General features: G+C 55.5%; 1 protein-coding gene across 2 annotated transcripts; it reads left to right on the plus strand.

Moving 5' to 3' along the window:
- The first annotated feature begins 1,091 nt into the window (after window positions 1-1,091).
- Window positions 1,092-25,942, plus strand: VAX2 (ventral anterior homeobox 2). 2 transcript variants are annotated; one of them, XM_063157815.1, is made up of 3 exons: window positions 1,092-1,407; window positions 7,940-8,066; window positions 24,168-25,942. In XM_063157815.1, the coding sequence occupies exons 1-3, from the start codon at window positions 1,092-1,094 to the stop codon at window positions 24,694-24,696; spliced, it is 972 nt and encodes a 323-aa protein (XP_063013885.1). In that variant the 3' UTR covers window positions 24,697-25,942. The 2 variants fall into 2 exon arrangements, with proteins under 2 accessions (XP_063013885.1, XP_063013884.1); XM_063157814.1 differs by having other exon boundaries at window positions 7,940-8,127; window positions 24,168-25,940.
- Window positions 25,943-26,621: the final 679 nt, after the last annotated feature.

The following is a 26,621-nucleotide window of genomic DNA, read 5'->3' on the forward strand; positions in this document are numbered from 1 at the left end:
CCGGGGCCGGGGGATTTCTTTATTCGTTGCCCCCTTGCAGGGCGGGGGTCGCCAGGGTGAGTCCCCCGAGCAGAAACCGGGAACGGGAGCCGCCGCCGCTGCCGCCGCTGTCGGAGCCGGGCAGCGGCCGCCGAGGGGCTCTTTGTTTACCAATCGGTGTCACAGAACGGGAGGGCAGGAAATTGCGTCTGTACCGAGCCGTTAATTTAAAACCGGCTCTTTCCCGGCCCCCCGCTCGCCCCCAGCCGCTCCCGGTGCGGCGGGGGGCTCGGCCGCCCGCTCCCCGCTGCCGGCTCCGACAGCGGCGGCCGCCGGGGGATGCGCAGCGGAGCGCGGCGGCGGCGGCGGGGGAGGCCGGGCCGGAGGAATAAGGACCCGGCTTCTTCGCCGGTCCCACCCCCGGCCGCTTCCTCCGCAGCTCCCTCCCCTCGGCCTCCCTTTCCCCTCCCGCCCCCCCCCCCACCACCCCACCCTCCCTCCCCACCACCCCCCTAAAGTCATCGCCCCAATCTCCCGGTATTGATTTCCCCCGCACGCGAATCCCGAGCGCGGCGCGGCGAGCCCTGGCACCGCCGGCGGCTCTCCCGCCGCCCGCTCCCGCCGCTCCCGGCACCGACAGCGGCACCCGCACCGCTACCGGCGCTCCATGGAAGGGCAGCGGCGGCGGCCGGAGCGCCTGAAGTTTGCCGGAGCGAGGTGCGGCGGGAGGTGGAGCTGGGGAGGGGGCGCGGCGGGGGGGGGCTCGGCCGCCTGTCAAAGTTTGAAACTCCTTCTCCCCCCCGGCCTCGCACCCTCTCGGGACGCCCCGACGGGTCCCCCCACCCCCGGTACCACCCCCGGCCGGCGGGGCGGGGAGGGGGGGGTGCGCTTTAAATGCCGGGCCCCCGGTTGGGAGAGGGCGACAGGCGACAGGCGGCGGCCCCCGGCGGTCCCCGGCCCATGGGGGGTGAGCCGAGCCCCGGGGGGGCCGGGGAGGGGCGGGGAGGGGAAGGGGTCTGCGGAGGGTGGGGGGGCGGGGGGGGCTCCCTCCCATCCCCCCCGCCCAGCCTTGCCTCCTCTCTCCCTCTCCCCGTGTCTCTCTCTGCCTCCTGATGTTTGATCCCGCCGCGGCGCCCGCAGGGATGAGCGATGGAGGGGCCGAGCCCGGCGGGAGCCCCGTGCTGCTGGCCGAGCCCGCGGCCACCGGGCGGGCCCGGGAGAAGCTGCCGACCCGGGCGGAGCTGGAGAGCGCCCTGCGCGCCGGCGGCGGCGGCGGCGGCGGCGGCAGCGGCGGAACCGCCGGCGGCTTCAAGGACATCCCGGGAACGTCGGCGGTCAGCCCCGGCTCCTCCAAGCAGTGCGCCCCGGACACCGAGAGCCCGTCGGGTACCGGCGAGGCGGATTACTGCCGCCGCATCCTGGTGCGAGGTACGGGCACGCTCCCCGCTCCCGTCCCCGCTTCCCCCGCCTCGGGATTCCCGCTCCGGGCACGGGGCATCCCCGGCACGGCTTCCAGCGCATCCCGGGCGCTTCCCGGCTGCGACCTCCGGCCTCCCGGCCCCGCCGCTCCTGCCCCGGCTCCGCGGAGCGCGGCACGGAGCGGGCCCGCCGCCCCGGCGCGGCTCGGCCGGCAGCGGGCTCGGAGCGGGGCCGTGCCCAGCGGGCGGCCGGAGGGCTCCGGGGGAACGGCCCCGGGCTCACGGAGCCGCCGGAGCCCCCGCGGGGGACGCGCGGGCGGCGGGAGAGGGGGGACAGCATCGGCTCGGCGTTGGGAGCGATGTCGCAGGAGAAAAGCGTCACGGAGCGGCGGCGGGCGAGGGGGGGTTTATTTTTTTTTTTCTTCCCCTTTATAATATCACCGGTTCGGCCCCGGCTGCGGCTCGGCGCTCCCCCGGAGCCGCCGCGTCCCGCACCCCTCATCCCGCATCCCGCATCCCGCCGCCCGCGCTCAGTCCCCGCCGGCCCGGGACTCGCCGGGACCACTTCTGCCTTGTGGCGAACCCCGAGAAGTTCGGGGCGCCCTGGCGCGGCTGCCGCAGGCGGGCGGATCCCGAGCGCTCCGGGATCCCGGGGATGCTCCTCGTCCCCGCCGCTCCTCCGCCGCTGCCGGAGACCGGAGCGGCTCGGCGGCCGCTCGGCGCTCAGGGCCGAGGCCTCCCGGTGCCCAGCGCAGCGCTCGGGCAGGGAGCGGAGCGGCGGCCGTGATCTCCGTGCTCTTTGCCGGGGACCGGAGCCGGGTCCCTGTCCCGTCGTTATCCCGGGCTCGGGCATCACCCAAGCCTCTCTCCCGGTAGTCGCGACAGGCGCCCTTCGCCCACAGCCCGGTGTTCCCAGTCCGAACAGGGGACAGCGGCCGAGCACCGGGCAGCGCCCGGCCAAGAGTCCCGGGGTCCCGCCCGTGCTGTCCCCGCGTTCCGGGGGTCTCCAAACGGGGCTGCGCCGGTCCCACCGGGTCAGGCCGGGGTCAGGCCTCTCCTCCGCCGGTTCCAGCCCCACCGAGGCCGCCCCGATGGTGCCGACACCGGGAGACGGCCGAGGGTCGGTGCCCAAGGCCGAGGCAGGGTCTCCGCTCCCGCCGAGCCCGGGCACCCTCACCGGGAGCGCCCGGTTTCACCATCTTGCTGCAGCTGCCACGGTGCGGACAAAATGGTGGCGGGGAGAAAACGCCGCAAATCACCGGGGCTTGAGCCGAAAAGAAGCGGGGGGAAGGTGGCGGGGCCACCCGGGCTGCGGGGACACGGAGCCGCCGGTCCCCACCCGGTCCCGCAGCCGGGCAGGGCCGGGGCCGAGCAGCGGCTGGGCCCGGGCAGAGCCTCCCGGCCGGTTTCGTGCGAAGCGGGAGGTTAGAATGTTCATTTTTGTGTTTTAAAATAATTCTTATTTAATATTTTGAGTTTTGCTCTCGCTGCTTGCCCAGGAAAGGGGCCTTGTGTCAGCCCCGGCCTCGGTGAGGAGCGGCGGCCCTGGAGCTGCCGCCAGCCCCGGCGCAGCCCTGGTGCAGCCCCGGTGCTCGCCCGCGGTGCTTTCGGCGAAGTCGGAGGGTCCTGGTGACCCCCTCACACTGACAGGGTCCTCTCGGGGTCTCCGTCCGCTCCCTCGTCCCGCGGTACCGGGATGGTCCGTGCAGGACGGAGCCTCCCGATCACCTCCCAGTCACCTCCCGGTCACCTCTCGGCCGTCCCCGTCTCGTCGTTGGTGGCTCCTGGGGATAAACGGGACAAGGAGAGACGTAGGCAGCCCCGGGGCCGGTCCCGGTGTCCCCGCGGCCACTGCGGCCCCACAGGGCTGGGGACACATCCCGGGATGCTCCCCCCGGTCACCTCCCAGGGCTGGCCCGGTGCTGGGCCTGGTGGGCCCGCAGGGCACGTGGAGGGACCCTGGTGGCGTTTTGGTGCCACCATGCCACCCCATGGCACTGAGGGGACATCCTGGGGGCTGGCAGGGACCTTTGGGGACCCCAAAGGTCGTGATAGCCGTGTTGGTGCAGGAACCCAGGTGGGCATGGAGTGTCCCTGTGCCGTCATGGTGTCCCTGTGCCAGGATCGGGTGTCCCCATGGATTTGGCTGCCCTCTGCTCTTTTGGGGGATTTCAATCCCGGTTGTGTCCTGGCTCCAGAGCCACCAGGAGTACCCCAGTCCCCAAGAGCAGGACGTGTAACCAGTGAGACCCAAGGCTCTGGAACCCTCCAGGCAGGACTCGGGAATTTTTGGGGCTCCAGAAAGGGAAAAGACTTTCAGGAGGGAGTTCCAAAGGCTGGAATGGCGGGATGGCCTGAGCACCCCAAAACCTCCAGGTTTGGGGGGAAGGTCAGTAGGGTGTTTGGTGTCCCCTGTGCTGAGCTGGCACTGTGGCCGTGCCCTTTTCCCTGCCGTCCCTGTGGAGCTGCTCCAGCTGCCAGGGAATAACAATAAATAATGCCCGAGCCGGAGCTGAGCCGCAGCTGCGGCCCCGGATCCGGCATCCCCGGCATTCCCGGCTGTTGTTGTGCCGTGGCCGTGGCGTGGGCACGGACGTGGGCACGGACGTGGGCGCGGATGTGGGCACGGGAGTGCGGACGTGGCCTGGGCATCGTCACCACCACGGTGCTTCCCACACAAAATGGTTCCCGGCGCTGATCCCGCCGGAAAAGCCGCTGATCCGCCTACAGCCCCTTTCCTTCCCGGCAGCTCCGCTCCAGCCCATGGGGTTTGGGGTGTGGGTCTGGTGCCGCCAGCCCCCGTGCCACCTTGGGTGTCCCCAAGCCCTTGGGACTCCTTTGGTGCCGCGTTCGGGATGGTGCCTTGGCCGTGTCCCGCGGCTCCACGGTGGGAGCGCGGCTCTGGGGTTGGGGTCCCTTTCCCAAATCGGCGTTTGGTCCCCCATTCCCTTCCCGGTGCTGGATCCGCCACCCTCATTCCAGCTCTTCTGTCCTCATCCCAGCTCTGCTGATCCTGTGGCAGCGCCATTCCAATCCCGGTGCCACCATTCCCATTCCAGCGCCACCATTACAGTCCCAGTGCCGCCATTCCAATCCGGTGCCACCATTACAGTCCCAGCACCACCATTCCAATCCCAGTGCCACCATTACACTCCCAGCGCCACCATTCCAATCCCGGTGCCACCATTACAGTCCCAGCGCCACCATTCCATTCCAGTGCCACCATTCCGATCCCAGCACCGCCATTTTAGTCCCAGCACCAACATTGCGATCCCAGCACCACCATTCCCATCCAGTGCCACAATTCCCATCCCAGTGCCACCATTCCCATCCCAATGCCACCATTCCCATCCCAATGCCACCGTTCCCATCCCAGTACCACCATTCCCATCCCAGTGCCACCATTCCCATCCCAGTGCCACCGTTCCCATTCCAGTACAACCATTCCCATCCCAGCACCACCATTCCCATCCCAGTGCCCCCATTCTCATCCCAGTGCCGCCATTCTAATCCCAGCACCACCATTCCCATTCCAGTGCCACCGTTCCAATCCCAGTGCCAACATTCCCATCCCAGTGCCACCATTCCCATCCCAGTGCCACTGTTCTGATCCCAGTGCCACCATTCCCATCCCAGTGCCACCATTCCCATCCCAGTGCCACCATTCCCATCCCAATGCCACCATTCCCATCCCAGTGCCACCGTTCCCACCTCCACCACTCCCATCCCATCTCCATCACCCCATTCCCAGCTTTTCCTCTCTGTTTTCCTCCTTCCTACCCCAGGAATTTTGTAACCCCTTCATGCCCAACTCAGCCAGATGGAGAGAGAGCCATTGACCTCCAACCAGGATCCCTCTGGAATTGGGATCCAGCATCCCAAAATCAGGGCTTGGACTGGATTTGAACCCTCTGGAAAAGCCCCTGGGAGCCCTGCAGGGAGGGGTCGCCCGAACCCAGTTGGGATTTGGGACCTAGGAAGATCCCAGTGGGCAATTCCTGAGGCTCATTTTAATTTCTGGGAGCTGGGACAGAATTCCTGTGGATTTTTTTGGAGGAGTTTGTCCTTTCCTCTTGGGAAGGAAGCCATGGAGGCTCCTCTGGAATGGCCACGAGCCACTTCCCACACCCAAACTCTCAGAGTTTTCTTTCCCTGGATATTCCCAACCTCATAAAATCCACAGCCAAGAGCAGCTCGGCGCCCACGGCGCTCCCCAAACTTGTCCTTTAATAGGAAACCACCCCAAAACGGGAGCTGAGCTTTCCAAGGAAATATTCCTCCAGTGAGAATAATTCTGGAGAGATGGGAATTGTAATAGAGAGGAAATTTTTCCAGTAATCCCGAGGAAGGACAGAAATCAAAAATTATATTAAAATTGCATTAAAAAATATCTTTAATTCGAATTCTTCCTTGGCATAAACCTCCTGTTTGCTCCTGGCTTTCAAAATTATTATTCCCAGGATTAAACACTCCATTTTCCCCAAAAAATTTATGGCTTCTATTTATGTCTTTAAAAAACCCCTAATTCATGGAGATTTGTTGCCTTTCCCTGGATATTTATAAACTCTCTGAATTTGGGGCTGGAAGGAAGAACCGAGCCACAATTTAGCCCCAGATTGTGGGAATTCCGTGGATAATTACAATCCAGCCACTCTTTAATTCCATTTATTTTCCATTCCCCCCCAAATTTTTGGATTTTTCGACTTATTCCTTCAGTTTTGTTTTTTTTTTTTTCCCTGAACCGATTCCTTCCATTTTGTTTTTTTCCCTGATGGTTCTCGCCATCAAAAATTATATAAAAATTACAGAAAAAATAATCTTTAATTTAAATTCTTCCTGGGCATAAATCTCCTGTTTGCTCCTGGCTTTCCAAACTATTACTCACAGGATGAAATGCTCCATTTTCCCAACGCTTGTTAACGGCATTTTTTAATTTTTGGACTCATTCCTTCACTTTTTTTTTCCTTGATGGTTCTCCCCATCAAAACTTATATTAAAATTACATTTAAAAAATCTTTAATTCGAATTCTTCCTTGACATAAGTCTCCTGTTTGCCCCTGGCTTTCCAAAATATTATTCCCAGGATGAAACACTCCATTTTCCCAACACTCGTTAACTGCATTTTTGGATTTTTAGACCAATTCCTTCAGTTTTGTTTTTGTCTCTGATGTCCTCCCCATCAAAAATTATATAAAAAATTACAGAAAAAAAGTCTTTAGTTTGAATTCTTTGGCGTAAATCTCCTGTTTGCTCCATGCTTTCCAAAGTATTACTCCCAGGATTAAACACTCCATTTTCCCAACGCTTGTTAACCACATTTTTGAATTTTTGAACTGACTCCTTCACTTTTTTTTTTCCCTGACAGATCTCCCCATCAAAAATTATTTTTAAAATTGCAGAAAAATAAATCTTTAATTTGAATTCTTCCTTGGCATCAATCTCCTGTTTGCTCCACGCTTTCCAAAGTATTATTCCCAGAATGAAACGCTCCATTTTCCCAACCCTCGGTAACCACATTTTTTGGGGTTTGGACTGATTCCTTCACTTATTTTTTCTCTGACAGATCTCCCCATCAAAAATTATATAAAAATTAAATTTAAAAACTAATCAAATGATCTTTAATTTGAGTTCTTCCTTGGCATCAATCTCCTGTTTGTTCCACACTTTCCAAACTATTATTCCCAGGATGAAACGCTCTATTTTCTCAATGCTTGTTAACAGGAATTTTTAATTTTTGCACCGATTCCTTCACGGTTTTGGGGTTTTTTCCTGACAGCTTTCCCTGTTTTCCTCACAGAAAACAGGGAATCAATCTCCTGTTTGCTCCACGCTTTCCAAAGTATTATTTCCAGAATGAAACGCTCCATTTTCCCAACCCTTGGTAACCACATTTTTTGGGGTTTGGACTGATTCCTTCACTTATTTTTTCTCTGACAGATCTCCCCACCAAAAATTATATCAAAATTAAATTTAAAAAATAATCAAATGATCTTTAATTTGAGTTCTTCCTTGGCATCAATCTCCTGTTTGTTCCACACTTTCCAAACTATTATTCCCAGGATGAAACGCTCCATTTTCTCAATGCTTGTTAACTGTATTTTTTAATTTTTGGACCGATTCCTTCACGGTTTTGTGTTTTTTTCCTGACAGCTTTCCCTGTTTTCCTCACAGAAAACAGGGAATCAATCTCCTGTTTGCTCCACGCTTTCCAAAGTATTATTTCCAGAATGAAACGCTCCATTTTCCCAACCCTCGGTAACCACATTTTTTGGGGTTTGGACTGATTCCTTCACTTATTTTTTCTCTGACAGATCTCACCATCAAAAATTATATCAAAATTAAATTTAAAAAATAATCAAATTATCTTTAATTTGAGTTCTTCCTTGGCATCAATCTCCTGTTCCACACTTTCCAAACTATTATTCCCAGGATGAAACGCTCCATTTTCTCAATGCTTGTTAACAGCATTTTTTAATTTTTGCACCGATTCCTTCACGGTTTTGTGGTTTTTTTCCTGACAGCTTTCCCTGTTTTCCTCACAGATGCCAAAGGGACGATCCGTGAGATCGTGCTGCCCAAGGGGCTGGACCTGGACCGGCCCAAGCGGACGCGGACGTCCTTCACGGCGGAGCAGCTCTACCGCCTGGAGCTGGAATTCCAGCGCTGCCAGTACGTGGTGGGCCGGGAAAGAACGGAGTTAGCGCGGCAGCTCAACCTCTCCGAGACGCAGGTGAGACCCGCAGGGGCTCCTCGGGGTTGGGGACATCGTGGTGGCCGTGGCCGTGTCCCCGAGCTGTCGGATGCGCGGAGCGAGGCGGCGACAGAATGCGCGCGGCGTTCCCGGTGATGGCTTTCCTCCGTTGTGTCCTTGGAATGGTTGGGATACGACTGGGGACGACCCTGAGGGGGCTGTGGGGACACCCCCAGCTGGCGGTGTCCACTCAAATGTCCCCAAAGGGTCAAGGAGAGGTTGGACCCAAAGCTGGATGAGCTTTGAGGTTGTTCCCACCCAACCCGTTCTATGATCCCGGGAACAGCGGGAAGAGGAAGGAGCAGGGGGTGACAGTGGTGACCCAAGGTGGGACATGGTGGGGATCAGGGTCTGTGGGGGCTGCTCCCACTTTTCCTGCACCCCAATCCAGGAATTAGCCCTGGATCTCTTCTCCATCGCCTTCCCTGGATGATGGGAAGGGATTTTCCTGGTTTTCCTGTGCTGGGGAGAGCCGAGAGAATGAATGGCATAAGCTGTGAGATTGGTGCCTTTGATGGGGTTATGGTGGTTTTGGCTTAGAAATTTATTATTAAATAGTAATCAAAATTAATTAAATAATATTAATGATGGTATTTATGTAATAATAATAGTAATATTAGAATATTTATACATATTCTGCCTTATCCACCCCGTTCCTGCCGAGTCTGGCAATGGCATAGCTCCCCTTGATTTGTACAGGAAATAATTCCAATTTTTCCAACCCTTTTTTATGAACCAAACCCATCCCAGCCGTGGGCAGCCAGGCCATGGCTCCGAGGGATGGGAATTGGGGGGATCCTGCTGCTGGGTGAGGGGTAAATCAGCATTCCAGGATTTTTTTTTGTGGTGGAATAGGGGGATTTCAGTGAGGAGGAGGATTTGGGGTGGGATTTGGCTGTGCTGTGGTCAGGAGAAAAGTGGCCTTGGGTTCCCTGTTCCCAAGGTCCCAGTGTCACCTCCGTGGAGCCAGGAGGGTCCCAGGTGACCGTGTCACATGTGGGAACAGCTTTGTCCTGCCGGTGAAGGGTCCCTTTTCCTGGAATTCCTCTTCTTGGGGTCCCTCTTCCCAGAAATTCTCTTCTCGAGGTCCCAGTGTCACCTCCATGGAGCCAGGAGGGTCATGGGTGGCCTTGGCCATGTCACTCTGTGGGAACAGCTTTGTCCCCCTGGTGAGGGCTCCCTTTTCCCAGTGTCCTTCCTCCTGGTGTCCCTTTTCCTGGAATCCCTCTTCTTTGGGTCCCTCTTCCCAGGATTTCTTTTCCCAAGGTCCCAATGTCACCTCCACGGAGCTGGGAGGGTCATGGATGGGCTTGGCTGTGTCACACTGCGGGAACAGCTTTGTCCCCCTGGTGAGGGTTCCACTTTTCTGGGATTCCTCTTCTTGGGGTTCCTCTTCCCAGAAATTCTCTTCCCGAGGTCCCAGTGTCACCTCCGTTGTCCACGAGGGTCACAGGTAGCTTTGGCCGTGTCGCTCTGTGGGAACAGCTTTGTCCCCCTGGTGAGGGCTCCCTTTTCCCAGTGTCCTTCTTCCCGGTGTCCCTTTTCCTGGAATCCCTCTTCTTTGGGTTCCTTTTCCCCGGATTTCTGTTGCCGAGGTCCCGGTGTCCCCCCCATGGTGCTGGCACTGTCACAGGTGGCTGGCCGTGTCACACTGCAGGGACAGCTTTGTCCCCTGGCAGAGTCCCTTCCTCAAGGTCCCTCTTGCCGCTGTCCCAGTGTCCCCTCCACAGATCCGTGGGGAACTGGGCAAAGCAGGAGCAGAGGATTCCAGGGAGCTGGAGCTGCACAGCAATTCCCTTTTCCCGGGATTCCTCCTCCTGGGGCCCCGGTGTCACCTCCACAGAGCTGGGAGTGACAGGTGACAAGGGACAAGCTGTGTGTCCCTGGCATGGGATCCCTCTTCCCAAATCCCTCTTCTCAGAGTCCCCCTTCCCACATCCCTCTTCCCAAATTCCCTTTCCCAAATCCCCCTTTCCAAATTCCCTTTCCCAAATCCCCCTTCCCAGGATCCCACTTCCCACATCCCTCATCCCAAATCCCGTTTCTCAGGATCCCACTTCCCAGAATCCTCCTTCCCAAATTCCCAAATCCCAAATCTCTCTTCCCAAATTCCACTTTCCAGGATCCCTCTTCCCAAATCCCATATCCCAAATCCCACTTCCCAAATTTCTCTTCCCAAATCCCAATTCCCTCTTCCCAAACCCCTTTTCCCAAATCCCCTTCACACATGCCCCTTCCCATATCCCTCTTCCCACATCCCCCTTTCCAAATCCCTCTTCCAGGATCCCACTTCCCAAATTCCTCTTCTCCAATCCCTCTTCCCAAATGCCTTTTCCCAAATCCCACCTCCCAAATCCCCCCTTCCCAAATCCCCCCTTCCCAAATCCCCTTTCCCAGATCCCTTTTCCTAAATCTCTTTTCACAAATCCCGCTTTCCAAATCCCCCTTCCCAAATCTCCCTTCCCACATCCTCCTTCCCAAATCCCACTTCCCTGAATCCTTCTTCCCAAATCCCCCTTCCCAAATTCCTCTTCCCAAATCCCAAATTCCAAATCTCCCTTCCCAAATCCCCCTTCCTAAATCCCTCTTCACAAATTCCCCTTCCCGCATCCCCCTTTCCAAATTGCTCTTCCCAGGATCTCACTTCCCAAATCTCCCTTCCCAAATCCCAAATCTTCCTTCCCAAATTCCTCTTCCCAATCCCATTTCCCAAATCCCCCTTCCCAGGATCCTTCTTCCCAAATCCCCCCTTCCAAATCCCACTTTCCAAATTCCCTTTCCCAAATCCCCCTTGCCACGTTCCCCTTCCCAGGCTCTCTCCGTGGCCATCGTCTGTGCCCCGGGCACGGAGGATGTGCCCAGCAGGGTGCCAGGCCTCAGAGGTCACAGCCTTTCCTCAGGGATGAAATTCCCATCTTTTCTCTGGAGCCCGGCTGCTGCCTCCATCCCTGGGTGAGAAAATTCCCACCCTGTGGGCCGGGCGCTGTCGCTTCTGCTCCGCTCTCCCCCTTCCCTCCTTCATCCCTGTCTCCTTAAATTCCTTTCCCTGCTTTTCACACCATTTTTCCTTCCCTGCAGCCAATTCCCAGTTTCCAGAACCTTCCTGGCTCCCCGATTTTTTCCCAGCCACCCACAATTCCCAAATTCCTCCTCTTCCTCTCTCCTGGGGTGGTTTCACACTCAGGCATTCCCCGTTTTCCTCATTCCTGGTTTTTCACGGCCAGGATGTTTTCCTCGGGAATTCCAAGAGCTTTAAACCAACTTTTCCAAGCCCCCTTTGGGTCTGGAAGGTGCTGATCCCACCTGGATGTGACCTGGAGAGGGAAAAGTCACCTCCAGCCCCTCCTGTCCCCACCCAGCTCCTCCAAACTGGGATAAATCCAACTTTTGCAGCAATCCCAGGATTTTGGCGGCTTCTGGTGATTCATTCCCAGAACAGCTCCCAGAATTTATGGAGTTTTAGTGGTGAATCCCAATCAACAGCATCTCCAGGCTCTTTATTTTTTTTTTTTTTGGGATGGGGGCCAGATCCTTTCCAGCCCTTCCTTGAGCTGGATTTTAATTCCAATACAAATTCTTGGAATTAAATCTTTAATTCCGAGGAAGCTGCTCCTGACTTTTCCCTGTGGATGTGATGGGAACCCTGAAGGAAAAGGAAAGGAAAGGAAAGGAAAGGAAAGGAAAGGAAGGAAAGGAAAGGAAAGGAAAGGAAAGGAAAGGAAAGGAAAGGAAAGGAAAGGAAAGGAAAGGAAAGGAAAGGAAAGGAAAGGAAAGGAAAGGAAAGGAAAGGAAAGGAAAGGAAAGGAAAGGAAAGGAAAGGAAAGGAAAGGAAAGGAAAGGAAAGGAAAGGAAAGGAAAGGAAAGGAAAGGAAAGGAAAGGGAAAGGAAAGGAAAGGAAAGGAAAGGAAAGGAAAGGAAAGGAAAGGAAAGGAAAGGAAAGGAAAGGAAAGGAAAAAGGAAAAGGAAAAGGAAAAAGGAAAGGAAAAAGGAAAGGAAAAAGGAAAGGAAAAAGGAAAGGAAAAAGGAAAAAGGGGCCACGAGGGTTGGGATTTTTTTTGTGCCTGTGGACGTTTGGGAAGGGAGGGGGAAGGATGATTCATCCCGGCGAGGACGGAATGTGACGAGATGGGAAGAGACACGGTGTGATCGCAGCTGGAATGCTGCAGCATTCCCGAGAGCGGGGCTGGGACCTTGCAGAAATCCTGCTGGAAATAGGGGGAAAAGAGGATTTAGGGTCTGGTTTTACTCTCCTGGCAGCTGTTTGGGAGAGTTGGAGGCAGGATTTATTGGGGAGAGTGGGACTTGGGATTTTTTGGCTTGGAGTCATGCCCCAGGAATGAGGGATCGGGCTGGGAGAGAGGGAATCTCTGGGAGAAGAGGAGGGATCAGGCAGGGAGAGGGGGATCACCCAAAAAAGATGGGAATCAGCCAGGAGTGAGGATGGGATCACCCAGAAATTATGGGAATCACCTGGAAATGAGGGTGAGATCACCCAGGGGAGAGGAGGGATCTGCCAGGAGAGCAGGGTGGAATTTCGGAGCCAAAGTTGCTCCCACCATGCAGCGAATTTCTCTTCCCTCCCGGGTTCCGCTCCACCTCCCAGTGCTTTTCCTAATTAATCCACAGATACAATTACGGTTCAATGAGTTTAATTAACCTGGGAAATGTTTCCATTGGGGAATATTTCCTTGGAGACGCTGAGGAGAGCTCTGAGATCCTTGGGATGAGCTGGGAAGTGGCAGGAGCATCCCAAACCTATCCCAAATCCCCAGGGCAGCTCATATCCATGGATTTGGCTTTTTTCTGGGAAAACCCGCCAGAATCCTGAAGGGAAAAGTGCCTCTTTCCAGTGTTATTATGGGATGGAAAATCCCAGGTGGAGGAGGCAAAAAGGGGTCAGTAGAGGGGGTGGAATTCCCATAAATTTCTGATGGGATGGGATGGGATGGGATGGAATTGGGATGGGATTGATGGAACAGAATTGGGATGGGAAGAATTGGGATGGAATTGGGATGAGATGATGGATGGATGGATGGATGGATGGATGGATGGATGGATGGATGGATGGATGGATGGATGGATGGATGGAAGGAACAGAATTGGGATGATTTGGGATGAGATGGAATTGGGATGAAATAGGGTGGGATAAAATGAGACGGGGAGGAAATGGGATGGGATGTGATGGGATGAGATGAGATGGGATGGGATGGGATGAGATGGGATGGGATGGGATGAGATGGGATGGAATGAGATGAGATGGGATGGGATGGGATGGGATGGGATGGGAATGGGATGGGATGGGATGGGATGGGATGGGATGGGATGGGATGGGATGGGATGGGATGGGATGAGATGGATGGGATGGGATGGGATGGGATGGGATGGGATGGGATGGGATGGGATGGGATGGGATGGGATGGGATGGGATGGGATGGGATGGGATGGGATGGGGATGGGATGAAGGGATTTGCTCTCAGGGTCAGGAGTTCAATGCCAGGCTCAGATTCAAGCGACCCCGGTGTTTTCCAGCCCTTTCTAGGGCCAGGACAGGGAGGTGACACTCAGCATGAGGGACAGTCCCAAATTGTGCCAGGGAAGGTTTATCTTGGAGTTTGGGGAAAATTCCTACATGGAAAGGGTTTTCCAACTCGGCAGGGGTGGATCCCCGTTCCTGGGGGGATTTTCCATCCCTGTGGATGTGGCACTTGGGGACATGGTGGTGGCCTTGGCAGTGCTGGGAGGAGTGGCTGGATTCAGGAGTCTCCAAGGGTTTTTCCCAACCTAATGGATCCCATCATTCCATAATTTCTGCCTGCCTGGCTGCTGGAAAATCCATGGTATTCTCCGAGTGTCCCCATGGGCTCCATCCAGACCTTCTTGGGGACAACTCCTGGGCCATCCTACAACTCCATCGCAACCCATGGCCCTCCACCCCCCTGGAGCATCCCGGGATTCCCAGCATGGAACGAAACATCTGGGAAAGCCAAGGAAGGCTGGGAAGGCCTATTTATAGCCCGGCAATTAAGAGGAGGCCGTTAAAAATTAATCACCTCGGCTCGTTAACGGCTCCCCGCAGGGACAGAATGAGGGGACGAGGGCTGGGGCTGCCACAGGTTTTCCTCTCCTGGGAAAAAATAAAAAGCAGGAAAGATGAGGTTGGGAAGAGCTGGGAGCCCCAAAACCCCATAATTCCCATTTCCCTCTGGACTGGGACACGGTGGAAGTGATGGGATCCATACCAGCTGATTTTGGAACTTCCAAAGGGCAGGGTTGGGATCTTGGCAAGGAATTGCTATCTGGGAGGGTGGGCAGGGGCTGGGCTGGAATTCCCAGATTTGCTGTGGCTGCCCCTGGATCTCTGACAGTGCCCAAGGCCAGGTTGGACCCACCTGGGACAGTGGGAGGTGTCCCTGTCCTTGGAAGAAAAGTTTTGAAGTCCTTCCCAACCCTTCCCAAACCAGTTGGGAATTCTGGGATTCAGTGGTTCTTTCCTGAGGGGCCTCCATCCCTCCCTCCATCCCTCCTTCCATCCCTCCTTCCATCCCTCCCTCCCTCCCTCCATCCCTCCCTCCATCCCTCCTTCCATCCCTCCTTCCATCCCTCTCTCAATCCCTCCCTCCATCCCTCCTTTCATCCCTCCTTCCATCCCTCCCTCCCTCCCTCCATCCCTCCTTCCATCCCTCCTTCCATCCCTCCCTCCATCCCTCCCTCCATCCCTTCTGCTGGAGTTTTTTCGGGATGGGATGAAGTCTCCCACCCTTTTTCCCTGGAGCACTTCCCTGACTGACTTCCAGGAGGGATCTGGGCTATTCCAGAGGATCTGGGAACAGCATCCTGCAGCTGCCAAATCCTTGGGAATTGGTGGCAACGGGGAGCATCAGCCTGAACCATCCCACATTTAACGGGATCAGGTCACACCGGGATGCTGAAAGCACCTGGAAAGGAGGGAGATCCTAAATCCTGATACCCACTGGAGATTCCCGGGATTTGGGCACCTCCAGCAGGTGTTGGATCCCATTCCCACATCCCAGCCTGCGTCAGAGCAGGTTCCTGGAGCAAACCCAGCTCACGTGGCCCCGCTAATCCCGGCCCCTCCTGGCAGCAGGGGACGATAAACCCGGGCCTAAGCGGGGACACCACGGTGGCGGGGCCAGGCTGGCACAGCCCCCGGAGATCCCCAAATTCCAGCATCGGGATCCCAAAATCCCGGCTGGAGGGATGAATTCTGGATTTTTGGAGAGTGTTCCTAAAAGGGGGAGCGGGAAATTGGGCTGTGCTCTGGGATAGAGGAGTTGGATGTTTGGGATCCCAAAATATCCAGGTGCTTCCAGGATTCTCCAAGAAAGGAGTGAAATTATTGATGGGGGGAAAAAATAGCGAATAATTCACTGAGATTTGTGTCACTGAGGATTTACAATCCCTTCCCCCCAACAAAATAAAATCCTGAGATGTCAGAATTTCTGATGGAAATATTTGATTCCTGATAAAGCCGAACTGGTTGTTCCCAGAGCAATCCCAGTATCCTCCAAGTGGATGTAATTTAAATGTTTTCCTGAAAAAATGATGGGGTTTGGGTTTGGTGATGGTTTTTGTGAGTTTTGGAGCTCATCCCAATGCTTGGGCTGGAAATCCCTCCCATGGATCCCATCCAGACCCTCAGGACTTCATGGAGGGTGGTGTCCCCACCCATCCCAGCACTTCCCAAAACCCCAAAAATGGGGGAATTCCCCCCCAGCTTTGTGGGCATCTCCAAATTTTCCATTTCCAAATGGCACCAGAGCACCCGCAAGGTTCCCTGGCAGCAATATCCAGAATTCCCAATGTCCAAATACTCCCAAGCCAGGAATATCCAGAATTTTAGAGCAGGAGAGGGACACACGCCTGGCTGCTGGCTGGAATTTTGGATCAGCGGTGGGAGAGGGGCTGTGCTGGGAATGGGCTCCAGGATGAGGGTCAGGGACAATTCCCACCGCGCTGGTGGCTGGAAGCGCATTCCCAAGAGAGAGGCGGAGGGTTTGGAATGGTTGGCGCAGCGGGATGAGCTGGAATGGCGGCTGAGGGATGAATCCATCCAGTCGGAACAGGAGAGGCAGGAGGGTCACGGAGCCGCCGTTACGAAACCCGCGGGTTCTGGCAGCGATCCTGACAGATTGCACAACGCCAGGATCCGGGATCCGAGCCCCAGTGGGGCTGGAGAGAGGAGAATGAGGAGGAAAGAGGAAAATGGGGAAAGGGAGGAGGAGGAAGGTGGCGCAGGATGATGGCGGAGCGCAGGCTCCCAACGAGCGTCAGCTGCCGGCGGTCAGGAGCTAATCCCGGCCAATTCCCGCTCGGCAGCCAGGAATAGCGCGGGATGGAGGAGCCGGGGGCCACACGTGTGCCAGGAGCGCGTGACGGAGCCGGGGTCAGCGCCGGGGCAGGGCCGCCCAAAACAAACACCGCTAAAAACCCCAAACACGGCCCCGGCCCCGGAGCTGTGCAGCGGGGTCAGGATTGTCCTGTTGGGCGGATAAATGCTGGGAGAACGCGCTGCGGTGTTTTTTGGGAATGTGGGAGTGTGCAATGTTGGTATTCCCAGGATCTGCCTGGGCGGGATCCAGTCAGGAGCGATTCCCACTATGGCTCAGCCCCAATGTAGCAGGAAGCAGCGGATGAAGATGGAAAACGGGAGCTGTAATGAGAGGAGGAAAATTCCGGTTCCATCCATGTGATGCTTTGGGATGCTGAATGGATGGACGGACGGACGGACGGATGGATGGATGGATGGATGGATGGACGGATAAGAGATGGGGTCAGTACTGGGGCAGGGCCACCCAAAACAACCACCGCTAAAAACCCCAAACACGGCCCCGGCCCCTGAGCCGCACAGCAGGGTCGAGATTGTCCTGTTGGGCGGATAAACGCTGGGAGAACGCGCTGCGGTGTTTTTTGGGAATGTGGGAGTGCCGGAGTGTGCAATGTTGATATTCCCAGAATCTGCCTGGGCAGGGTTGGAATCCCAGTCAGGAGCGATTTCCATCATTGGGAGTCGGCCCCAGTGCAGCGGGAAGGAGCAGATGAGGATGGAAAACGGGAGCTGTAATGAGAGGAGGAAAATTCCAGTTCCATCTGTGCAGTGCTTTGGGATGCTGGGATGGATGGATGGATGGATGGATGGATGGATGGATGGATGGATGGATGGATGGATGATGGATGGATGGATGGATGGATGATGGATGGATGGATGGATGGATGGATGGATGGATGGATGGATGGATGGATAATGGATGGAGTCATTGCCAGGGCGGGGCTGCCCAAAACAGCCACCGCTAAAAACCCCAAACACGGCCCCGGCCCCAGAGCCACACAGCAGGGTCGAGATTGTCCTGTTGGGCGGATAAACGCTGGGAGAACGTGCTGCGGTGTTTTTTGGGAATGTGGGAGTGCCAGAGTGTGCGGTGTTGATATTTCTGGGATCTGCCTGGGTGGGGTTGGGCGTTTGGGATCCCAGTCAGGAGCGATTCCCATCATGGCTCAGCCCCAGTGTAGCAGGAAGCAGCGGATGAAGATGGAAAACAGGAGCTGTAATGAGAGGAGGAAAATTCCGGTTCCATCCGTGTGATGCTTTGGGATGCTGAATGGATGGACGGACGGACGGACGGACGGATGGATGGATGGATGGATGGATGGATGGATGGATGGATGGATGGGCAGGCAGTTACTGGACTGAAAACATGCACAAATCCCCGAATCGCTGAGATCTGTGGAATGATGAGCTCCCACCCTTTCCCTTCCCAGATAAGGGGTTTCTGTTGGAATTTCCTTCTTGGGAATAATTCCTTTTGTGGCTCGGAAGTGTTTGGGGAAGGGCAGGGATGGGAACAGCAGCCCACGTCTCCGGAGAAGGAATCCCAGGATTCCCTCCAAGGTCACAGCACGGAATTCCAGGGATCCAACCCCTGTGGACTCCATACTGGGGATTCCAGGGATCCAACCCCTCACGGGCTCCATCCCGGTGCCGATGTGGAAAAACGGGATGGAGCCGACGTCACGGGTTCCGGATGATTCCGTAGGCTCCGGATAATGCCGTGTTCCCATTTTTATTCCCGTCTTCACACGCTGCTCCCCACACTCTGCTGGGGATCTGGGAATTGGGATTCCGGGATCAGAACTCGCTGGAGCACTGGGCATTCCGAGCGCGGTGACATTTGGGATGACATTCCAGGTGGCAGGAGCAGGGGAGGGAACACAACCCTGCCTGCCTGCAGTCAGAGGGGTGAATCCTTAAGGAAAGGATCCGCGGGAGGAGGAAAAATCCAGGGGGATCTCAGGGACTCATTCGGTCATGGAATAGGGAGTGGGAAATGAAAATAAAATAAAATAAAATAAAATAAAATAAAATAAAATAAAATAAAATAAAATAAAATAAAATAAAATAAAATAAAATAAAATAAAATAAAATAAAATAAAATAAAATAAAATAAAATAAAATAAAATAAAATTCTAGCGTTATAAAATAAAAATAAATTAAATGTAATAAAATAAAATGTAAACTAAAATATAATATAATATAAAATATAAAATATAAAATATAAAATATAAAATATAAAATATAAAATATAAAATATAAAATATAAAATATAAAATATAAAATATAAAATACGATGAAAGCAAATTGGCTCAGGGACAAGGAATAGAATGGAATAAAAGATGGGAAAATAAAAGAGAATAAAGCAAAAAAAAATACAGTAGGAGAAAACAAAATAAGTATAAGAGAATTCTAAAAATTTGATAGAAGACAAGGGAGTGAAATAATTAAGATAAATTAAATTAAATTATATTTTTTAAAATCAATTTTAAAAATTAAAATTAAATTGCTAAAAAATAAAATAATAAATCATAAAATAATAAATAATAAAATGATAAAATGATAAAATAATAAAATAATATAAAATAAAGAAGAAAAAGCATCAATATCACAATATATAAACGCAATCTAAAATCAAATGTAACACATCATATAAAATATATAATACATTATAATTACATTAAATATATATTTAAATATATTTATATTATAAATTATATTATATATTATATTATAAATATATATTTAAATATATATAATTACATTAAATATGCATACTATATATGTATATATGTATTATGTATTATGTATTAGTAAGCTATATTTTATAGGTGTATATTAATATTATTTACTACTATAATTATAAATTAATATAAAATATCTCAACGAGTTAATATGCAGCAGAAAATAAAAACAACAAAAATATAAAGATGTAATTCAATATAATATAGTAGACATAAAGACATCAGTAAATATAATAGAAAACAATAATTATATATCTATATAAAATAAAATAATATGTATGTAAATTATGTGTGTATATATTTATTTTTCCATTATTATTCTCTTTCCCAAATATAACTATCAAAATTTTTATTGCTTTATTATTAAATTTAAATAATGAAATACGAACATTTCATACTATTTCATAGCTCCCCACAGACACTTTCCCAGCCTTTTGGGGTCTCTGTGCCACGATTCCTTTTTCCCATATTCCCATTTCCTTGGTGGGTTGGGGAGCTGGGAATGTTCCCCTGGAGAAGGGAAAAATCCAGGGAATCCTCAGAGTCCCTGGAGGGGCTCCAGGAGAGCTGGAGAAGGACTGGGGACAAGGCCTGCAGGGACAGGAGCCAGGGAATGGCTCCCACCGGGAAAGGGGAGATTGGGCTGGGATCTTGGCAAGGAATTGCTGGCTGGGAGGGTGGGCAGGGGCTGGGCTGGAATTCCCAGATTTGCTGTGGCTGCCCCTGGATCCCTGGCAGTGCCCAAGGCCAGGCTGGAGCAGCCTGGCATGGTGGAAAGTGTCAATAAATTTCAAGGTCCCTCTCCACCCAAAGCACTCCAGGACTGTGGAGCTCCTCTGGTCCAGGAGAGCTGGGAATGTTCACCTGGAGAAGGAAAACTCCAGGGAATGCTCAGAGTCCCTGCAGGGGCTCCAGGAGAGCTGGAGAGGGACTGGGGACAAGGCCTGCAGGGACAGGAGCCAGGGAATGGCTCCCACTGGGAAAGGGGAGATTGGGCTGGGATCTTGGCAAGGAATTCCTGGCTGGGCTGGTATTACCGCACCTGAGTGGGTGCTACTGGTGATAGAGAGACGGTGAATCTTGTATCTTGATCAGAAGGCTTAATTTATTAAGATATTATATATAATACATTATTATACTAAATAAAATATAGAGAGAGGTTTGCAGAGCAGCTAGGCTAGCTAAGAATCGATAGAAAAAAATCTATAACAAAGTTGTGGCCAAGGACTCAGTCCCCTGGCTTGCACTGGTGATTGGCCCTTAATTATAAACATAGGAAATGAGCCAATCAAGGTGTCCCTGTTGCATTCCACAGCAGCTGATAATAATTGTTTACCTTGTCTTCTGAAGCCTCTGGCCTCCAGAAGATGCAGAAATCTGAAAGGAAGGATTTCTGTGGAGAAATGTCTGCGACAGGCTGGAATTGCCAGATTTGCTGTGGCTGCCCCTGGATCCCTGGCAGTGCCCAAGGCCAGGCTGGATCCACCTGGAGCAATTGGATTTTGGAGCAGCTCCTGGTTTGGGGTTCAGGGATGGGGTTGAAGTTCCAAACCTGATCCATGGGCTTGTCCTGCCCATCCTCAAGAGTTAAATCCCACTGAGGGATTTTCCTGAATTCCTGCTCCTCCTGAATTGCTGGATGGGGAATATTTGGAGTGAGAGTTCTGGGAATATCCACCCTGTACAGGTTCACTTTGGATCTTCATTATAAATGGTGCTAATTAGATGGGTTTGGGGCTCCCTGGGTCCTCTTTGGCCCCACCACTGCAGGTTTGGCACCTGCAATTCCCAGGATTCGGCTGCTCCAGGGGATGGGACAATTCTGTGTCCAGTCACCATGTCTGGGGACGTGGGACTGTGCCCAAAACCATCCCAGTGGTCAGCGTGGAGTGACCAGTGGGGTCACTGGGACAGGGACACAGCTCTGGGGACAGGCATTGTTCCCAAAACCATCCCAGTGGTCAGCACGGAGTCACCAGTGGGGTCAGTGACACAGCTCTGGGGTCAGTGGCGTGGGGACACCAACCATGGGGACCTGGCTGTGCTCCCAAAACCATCCCAGCGGTCAGCACGCAGTGACCAATTGGATTAGTGGGATGGGGACACCACTCTGGGGTCAGTGGGATGGGGACACCAACCCTGGGGACCCAGTTGTGCTCCCAAAACCACCCCAGTGGTCAGCATGGGGTGGCCACTGGCATGGGGACACAGCCCTGGAGTCAGTGACATGGGGTCACAGCTCTGGGGTCAGTGACATGGGGACACAGCTCTGGGGTCAGTGGCATGGTTACACCGCTCTGGGGTCGGTGACATGGGTGACACCATCTCTGAGGACCCGGCTGTGCCCGGTGGCAGCGAGTGCCTCGGTGTCCCCGTGCGGGCGTCACGGATGTCCCCGAGGGGAGTGGCGGGCCGGCAGTGCCCGGCGGCGGCGGGAGGCGATGTCCCCGGGTGTCGGTGTCCCCACCGTGTCCCCGCGGTGTCCCCGGTTCCCGCAGCTCCCCCGCCTCGCCCCGGGTCTCCTTTGTGCCGTGTCACCGCGGGCCTGGCGTGTCCCCAAGGAGCCGCCGGTGACACCGGGACGAGTCCGGCACCGCCGGCCCCTCGACTCGGGGTCCCTCCCGCCCTTCCCCGCCGCGCTCTAACCCGAGTGTCTTCCCACCCGTGTCCTTCCCTCACCCCGTGTCCGTCTGTCCGTCCCTCCCGCCTCTCTCTGTCTCTCTCTCTGCCTCTCCTGCCCCTCTGCTCTGCCAGGGAGGGAGGGAAGGATGGAGCGGGATTTTGGGGGGTCTGCGGTGGGCAGGGGCGGGTTCGGGGTGCGGGGATCCCGCGGGGCTCAGCCTGGGTTCCCTCCTGATCCCGGCCAGGGGTGAGGGTGTCCCCAGCCGGGTCTGTCCCCAGCAGTCCAGGGCCACCAGAAGCCACCCTGTCCCCTCAGGTGTCACCCCGCGCCCCGGCCGAGGGAAGGGTTTGCAGTCGTGGATGGGAATTTGGGAATCCAGCCTGTCCCTGTCAGCATTCCCGGGAAAAGCAGCGCAGGGAGAGCCGAGCACGGCACGGGCGGGTCAGACACCAGCTCTGGGCTCCTTCCCCAGGCTCCCATCCCCAAGGTGCCCTCCCTGAGATCCCATCCCTGGGCTCCTGTCCCGAGTGCCATCCCTGGGATCCCATCCCTGGGGTCCCATTCCTGGGGTGCCATCCATGGGTTCCCAACCCTGGGCTCCTGTCCCCAGCTCCATTCCAAGGGTCCCATTCCAGGAACAGGAGCCTGGGCTCGTTGGGGTCCCATCCCTGGGGTCCCATCCCTGAGATCCTGTCCCTGGCTCCTGTCTCAAGTCCCATCCCTGGGATCCCATTCTTGGAGTCCCATTCATAGGGACAAATCCCCAGGCTCCCAACCCTAGGATCCCATCCCTGGGATCCCATTCCTGGGGTCCTGTCCCTGGAATCCCAACCCTGGGCTCCTGTTCCAAGTCCCATCCGTGGGATCCCATTCCTGGGGTCCGGTCCCTGGAATCCCAACCCTGGGCTCCTGTTCCAAGTCCCATCCGTGGGATCCCATCCCTGGGGTCCCATTCCAGGGACAGGAGCCTGGGATCCCGTTTCCGGGGTCCTGTCCCTGGAATCCCAACCCTGGGCTCCTGTTCTGAGTCCAAACCCTGGGATCCCATTCCTGGGGTCTCAGTCCTGGAGTCCCATCCATGGGGACCCATCCCCGGGCTCCCAACCTTGGGATCCCATTCTCAAGGTTCCATCCCTGGGATCCCATTCTTGGGGTTCCATCCCTGAGATGCCAACCCTGGGTTCATGTCCCAAGTCCCATCCATGGGATCCCATTCCTGGGCTCCTGTCCCGAGTCACATCCCTGTGATCCCATTCCTAGGGTTCCATCCCTGGGATCCCATTTCTGGGTTCCTGTCCCGAGTCACATCCCTGTGATCCCATTCCTAGGGTTCCATCCCTGGGATCCCATTCCTGGGCTCCTGTCCCGAGTCCCATTCCTGGGGTGCCATTCCTGTGATCCCATTCCTAGGGTCGCATCCCTGGCATCCCATTCTTGGGATTCCATTCCTGGGGTCCCATTCATGTGGTTCCATCCCTGTAATCCCAATCCTGGGTTCCTGTCCCAAGTCCCATTCCTGGAGTGCCATTCCTGGCTTCCTGTCCCAAGTTGCATCCCTGTGACCCCATTCCTGGGGTTCCATCCCTGGGATCCCATTCCTGAGGTTCCATCCTTGGGGTTCCATCCCTGGGACCCCAACCCTGAGTTCTTGTCCCGACTCCCATTCCTGGGGTGCCATTCCTGGAGTGCCATTCCTGGGGTCCCATTCCTAGAGTCCCATCCATGGGATCCCATTCTTGGGATTCCATTCCTGGCATTCCATTCCTGTGATCCCAACCCTAGGGTTCCTGTCCCAAGTCCCATTCCCGGGGTGCCATTCCCGGTCTCCAGTCCCGATTCCCACCCCGGTGCTCTCATTCCCGGGGTTCCATTCCCGCCATCCCAACTCTGAGTTCCTGTCCCAAGTCCCATTCCTGGGGTGCCATTTCTGGTCTCCACTCCCGATTCCCACCCCGGTGCTCTCATTCCCGGGGTTCCATCCCCGCCATCCCAACTCTGAGTTCCTGTCCCAAGTCCCATTCCCGGGGTGCCATTCCTGCTCTCCAGTCCCGATTCCCACCCCGGTGCTCTCATTCCCGGGGTGCTCGCCCCCGTCAGGCTCGGGCCCCGCAGGAATTCTCCCTTTCCCCGGATCCCCGGGCGGGCGGATCTCGCTTGGCCGTTTATTCTAATCCATCTCTCTCTCTCTCTCGTACCTCTCGCTCTCTCCTGGCTCTCGCCTCTCTCTCCCCGGCCCCCCCCGCGCTCTCTTTCCGTCCGTGCCCTCCCGTCCCCGCCCTTTCCCCACCCCAAACCCCCTCCCCAGGTCAAGGTGTGGTTCCAGAACCGCCGCACGAAGCAGAAGAAGGACCAGAGCAGGGACTCTGAGAAACGCTCCTCCAGCACCTCCGAGTCCTTCGCCACCTGCAACATCCTGCGGCTGCTGGAGCAGGGCCGCCTCCTGTCCGTGCCGGCCCCCCCGAGCCTCCTGTCCCCCCCTTCCAACCCTGTCGCTGTCGCCAGCCCCGCGGCCAGCCTGGCGCCGCCTGTCCCCGCGTCCCCGCCGGGGCTGGGCACCAGCAGCCCCCCGGCCCCGCCGCCTTTCGGCCTGCACGTCCCGTCCCTCGCCGCTTCCTCCTCCTCCTCCTCCTCATCCTCTTCCTCATCCTCGTTGTCGTCGTCGCCGCGGCTGCCGGGGAGGCCGCTGTGTTTCGGGGGGCCGCTGCTGGGCGCCCTGCACGACCTGCCCGCTTCGTACCCGCCCGGAACCTCCGCGTTCGAGCCTTACACGCGGCTGGAGAGGAAGGACAGTTCTATACCCAGCAAGAAGCCGAGCCCTTAAAAGGAAAAACTAAAACAAAAAAACCCCAAAAAACCCAAAAAAAAACCTAAAAAAAAAAAAACAGTGTCAAAAAGTGTCACCTCCCCCCCGCCACACCAAGCCCAGATTGTCCCCTCCCCAACTGGGAATTCCCGCTGGGAATGGCAGCTCCTCCCCGGGCTGGTGAAGGCGCGGATGTCACCAGGGTTGGGGTGGTGACACTCCGAGGTGTCGCTGTCACCAAAGCTCCGCTCCAGGTATGGGCGGGAGGGGACAGGAGCAGCGGGAGGTGGCGCTGGGACACCCTGGGGTGTCTTTTCCCGGGGGGACAAAAGGGACAGCGTGAGGTGACACCGGGCTCTGTCCCTGCGATGTCCTCGGAGAAGCGCCGTGCCTCAGTTTCCCCGCGGTGACCGCAGGGTCCCGGCGCTGCTCCCGGGGAGGGGATTTGTCCTCCGGCGTCCTGAGTGATGTCCCCAATTGTCGCCGTGCTGGGACACCCACGGAACCCCAACACCGCCCTGTCCCTTTTTGGGGCTGTCCCTGCAGGGGGGCTGTGGGTCCCTGTCCCGTCCCGCTGGGCGACAGCTGGGGACAGCGGTGACAGTGCCACCTGCCGCTCTGGGGCACCCCCAGACCCATCCTGGGGTGGCACCGCAGTGACCCCGCGCTGACACTGTCACCCGCCACACCCCCCTTGTCACCTGCCACAGCCAGGGTCCCTTCCCAGGTCCCGGCGGGTGACAGTGGCTTTCTGCGGGGCCACTCGGGCTGAGGATGGGGTTGGGGACCAGGGGGACTTGGCGTGAGGTGGCCCTTGGGGACAGGGGAAGGTGCTGGGGGGTGTGAGTGTCACCTTGGTGGGACACCCTGGGGTGGCATCACGTTGTGCTGGTGTCCTGGGGTGTCACCACCGTGCCAGGACACCCTGGGGTGGCATCACTTTGTCATCCTGTGATGGCATTGCCTTGCCAGGACACCCTGGGGCGGCATCACCCGGTACCCCAAAGTGTCACCACCGTGCCAGGACACCCCGCGGTGTCACCACCCCTCAGCGCCACCCCCCGACCCCGCAGGGACACGGCTGTGACAGGACCAGGGGGACACCCCGAGCCCCCTCCCCACATCCAGACCCTGCCCTGGGGGCTCCCCCCACACCCCCAAACCCGCTGCTGTTGATTAATTAATCAATCAATCAATTAATAATGATCATTAACACTGAGCATCGTCCCCCCCTCCCCCACCCCCGGGCTGCTGCTCCCCCGGGGCCCCGAATTCCCAGGATTTTGCAGGGAAATATTTAAAATAAAAGATTTTATGAGAAACTTTGGGTCCTTTTTTAAATTTTTCCCCGTTTTCAGGGAATTGTTGTTTATTGGTCCGCTGCCTTTGGAGCGTTTTAAGGGGACGGCTCGGGCGGGGAAACTGAGGCAGGGACGGGTGACAAGTGACAATCCCGCCTGTCCCCCTGTCCTTTAATTCTGGCACAATTCGCCTGGAATTTCTCCAACGATTACTTGGGATTTTTCTCCCGCTCACCCCCTAATCCTTTAATTTATGTCGATCCCGACTCCTCCCGATCCACGTGGAGCCAGGACAGGGAAGTGGCCGCGTCCCCAGCCCTGGAATTCTGTCCCCAACCCCACCCGGGCCTCGCTTGGATTTTGCTTTTCCTTTTTTCCCAGCCCCATTCCAGGGGGATTTAGGGATTTTCCAACCCAGAAAATTCCCGGGCTCACCGGGAGGAATCGGGTGGAGAAAGGAACCCCAGACTCCTCAACCTCGTGGCCGGAGGGGATTTGGGGACTTTTCGGGCCAAACAAAGCCCGGGTTGGATTTGGGATCATCCTTGGGGTTTTCCTGCCTGCTCTGGTTCCGCGGGAATCCCGGCGCTGCTCCTTTTGCCCATTTGACCCCAAAAATCCCAAATCCCATCATAAGCTCCTTTCTCCAAAGCGA

This window comes from Melospiza melodia, chromosome 5 (genome assembly GCF_035770615.1).
Source record: "Melospiza melodia melodia isolate bMelMel2 chromosome 5, bMelMel2.pri, whole genome shotgun sequence".
NCBI lineage: Eukaryota > Metazoa > Chordata > Aves > Passeriformes > Passerellidae > Melospiza > Melospiza melodia.

Coding starts and splice junctions, on each gene's coding strand:
- VAX2 (XM_063157814.1), top strand. CDS start 1,092: ATGTTTGATCCCGCCGCGGCGCCCGCAGGGATGAGCGATGGAGGGGCC. Junction 1,408..7,939: donor CCGCCGCATCCTGGTGCGAG/GTACGGGCACGC, acceptor TTTTCCTCACAG/ATGCCAAAGGGACGATCCGT. Junction 8,128..24,167: donor TCAACCTCTCCGAGACGCAG/GTGAGACCCGCA, acceptor CCCCCTCCCCAG/GTCAAGGTGTGGTTCCAGAA.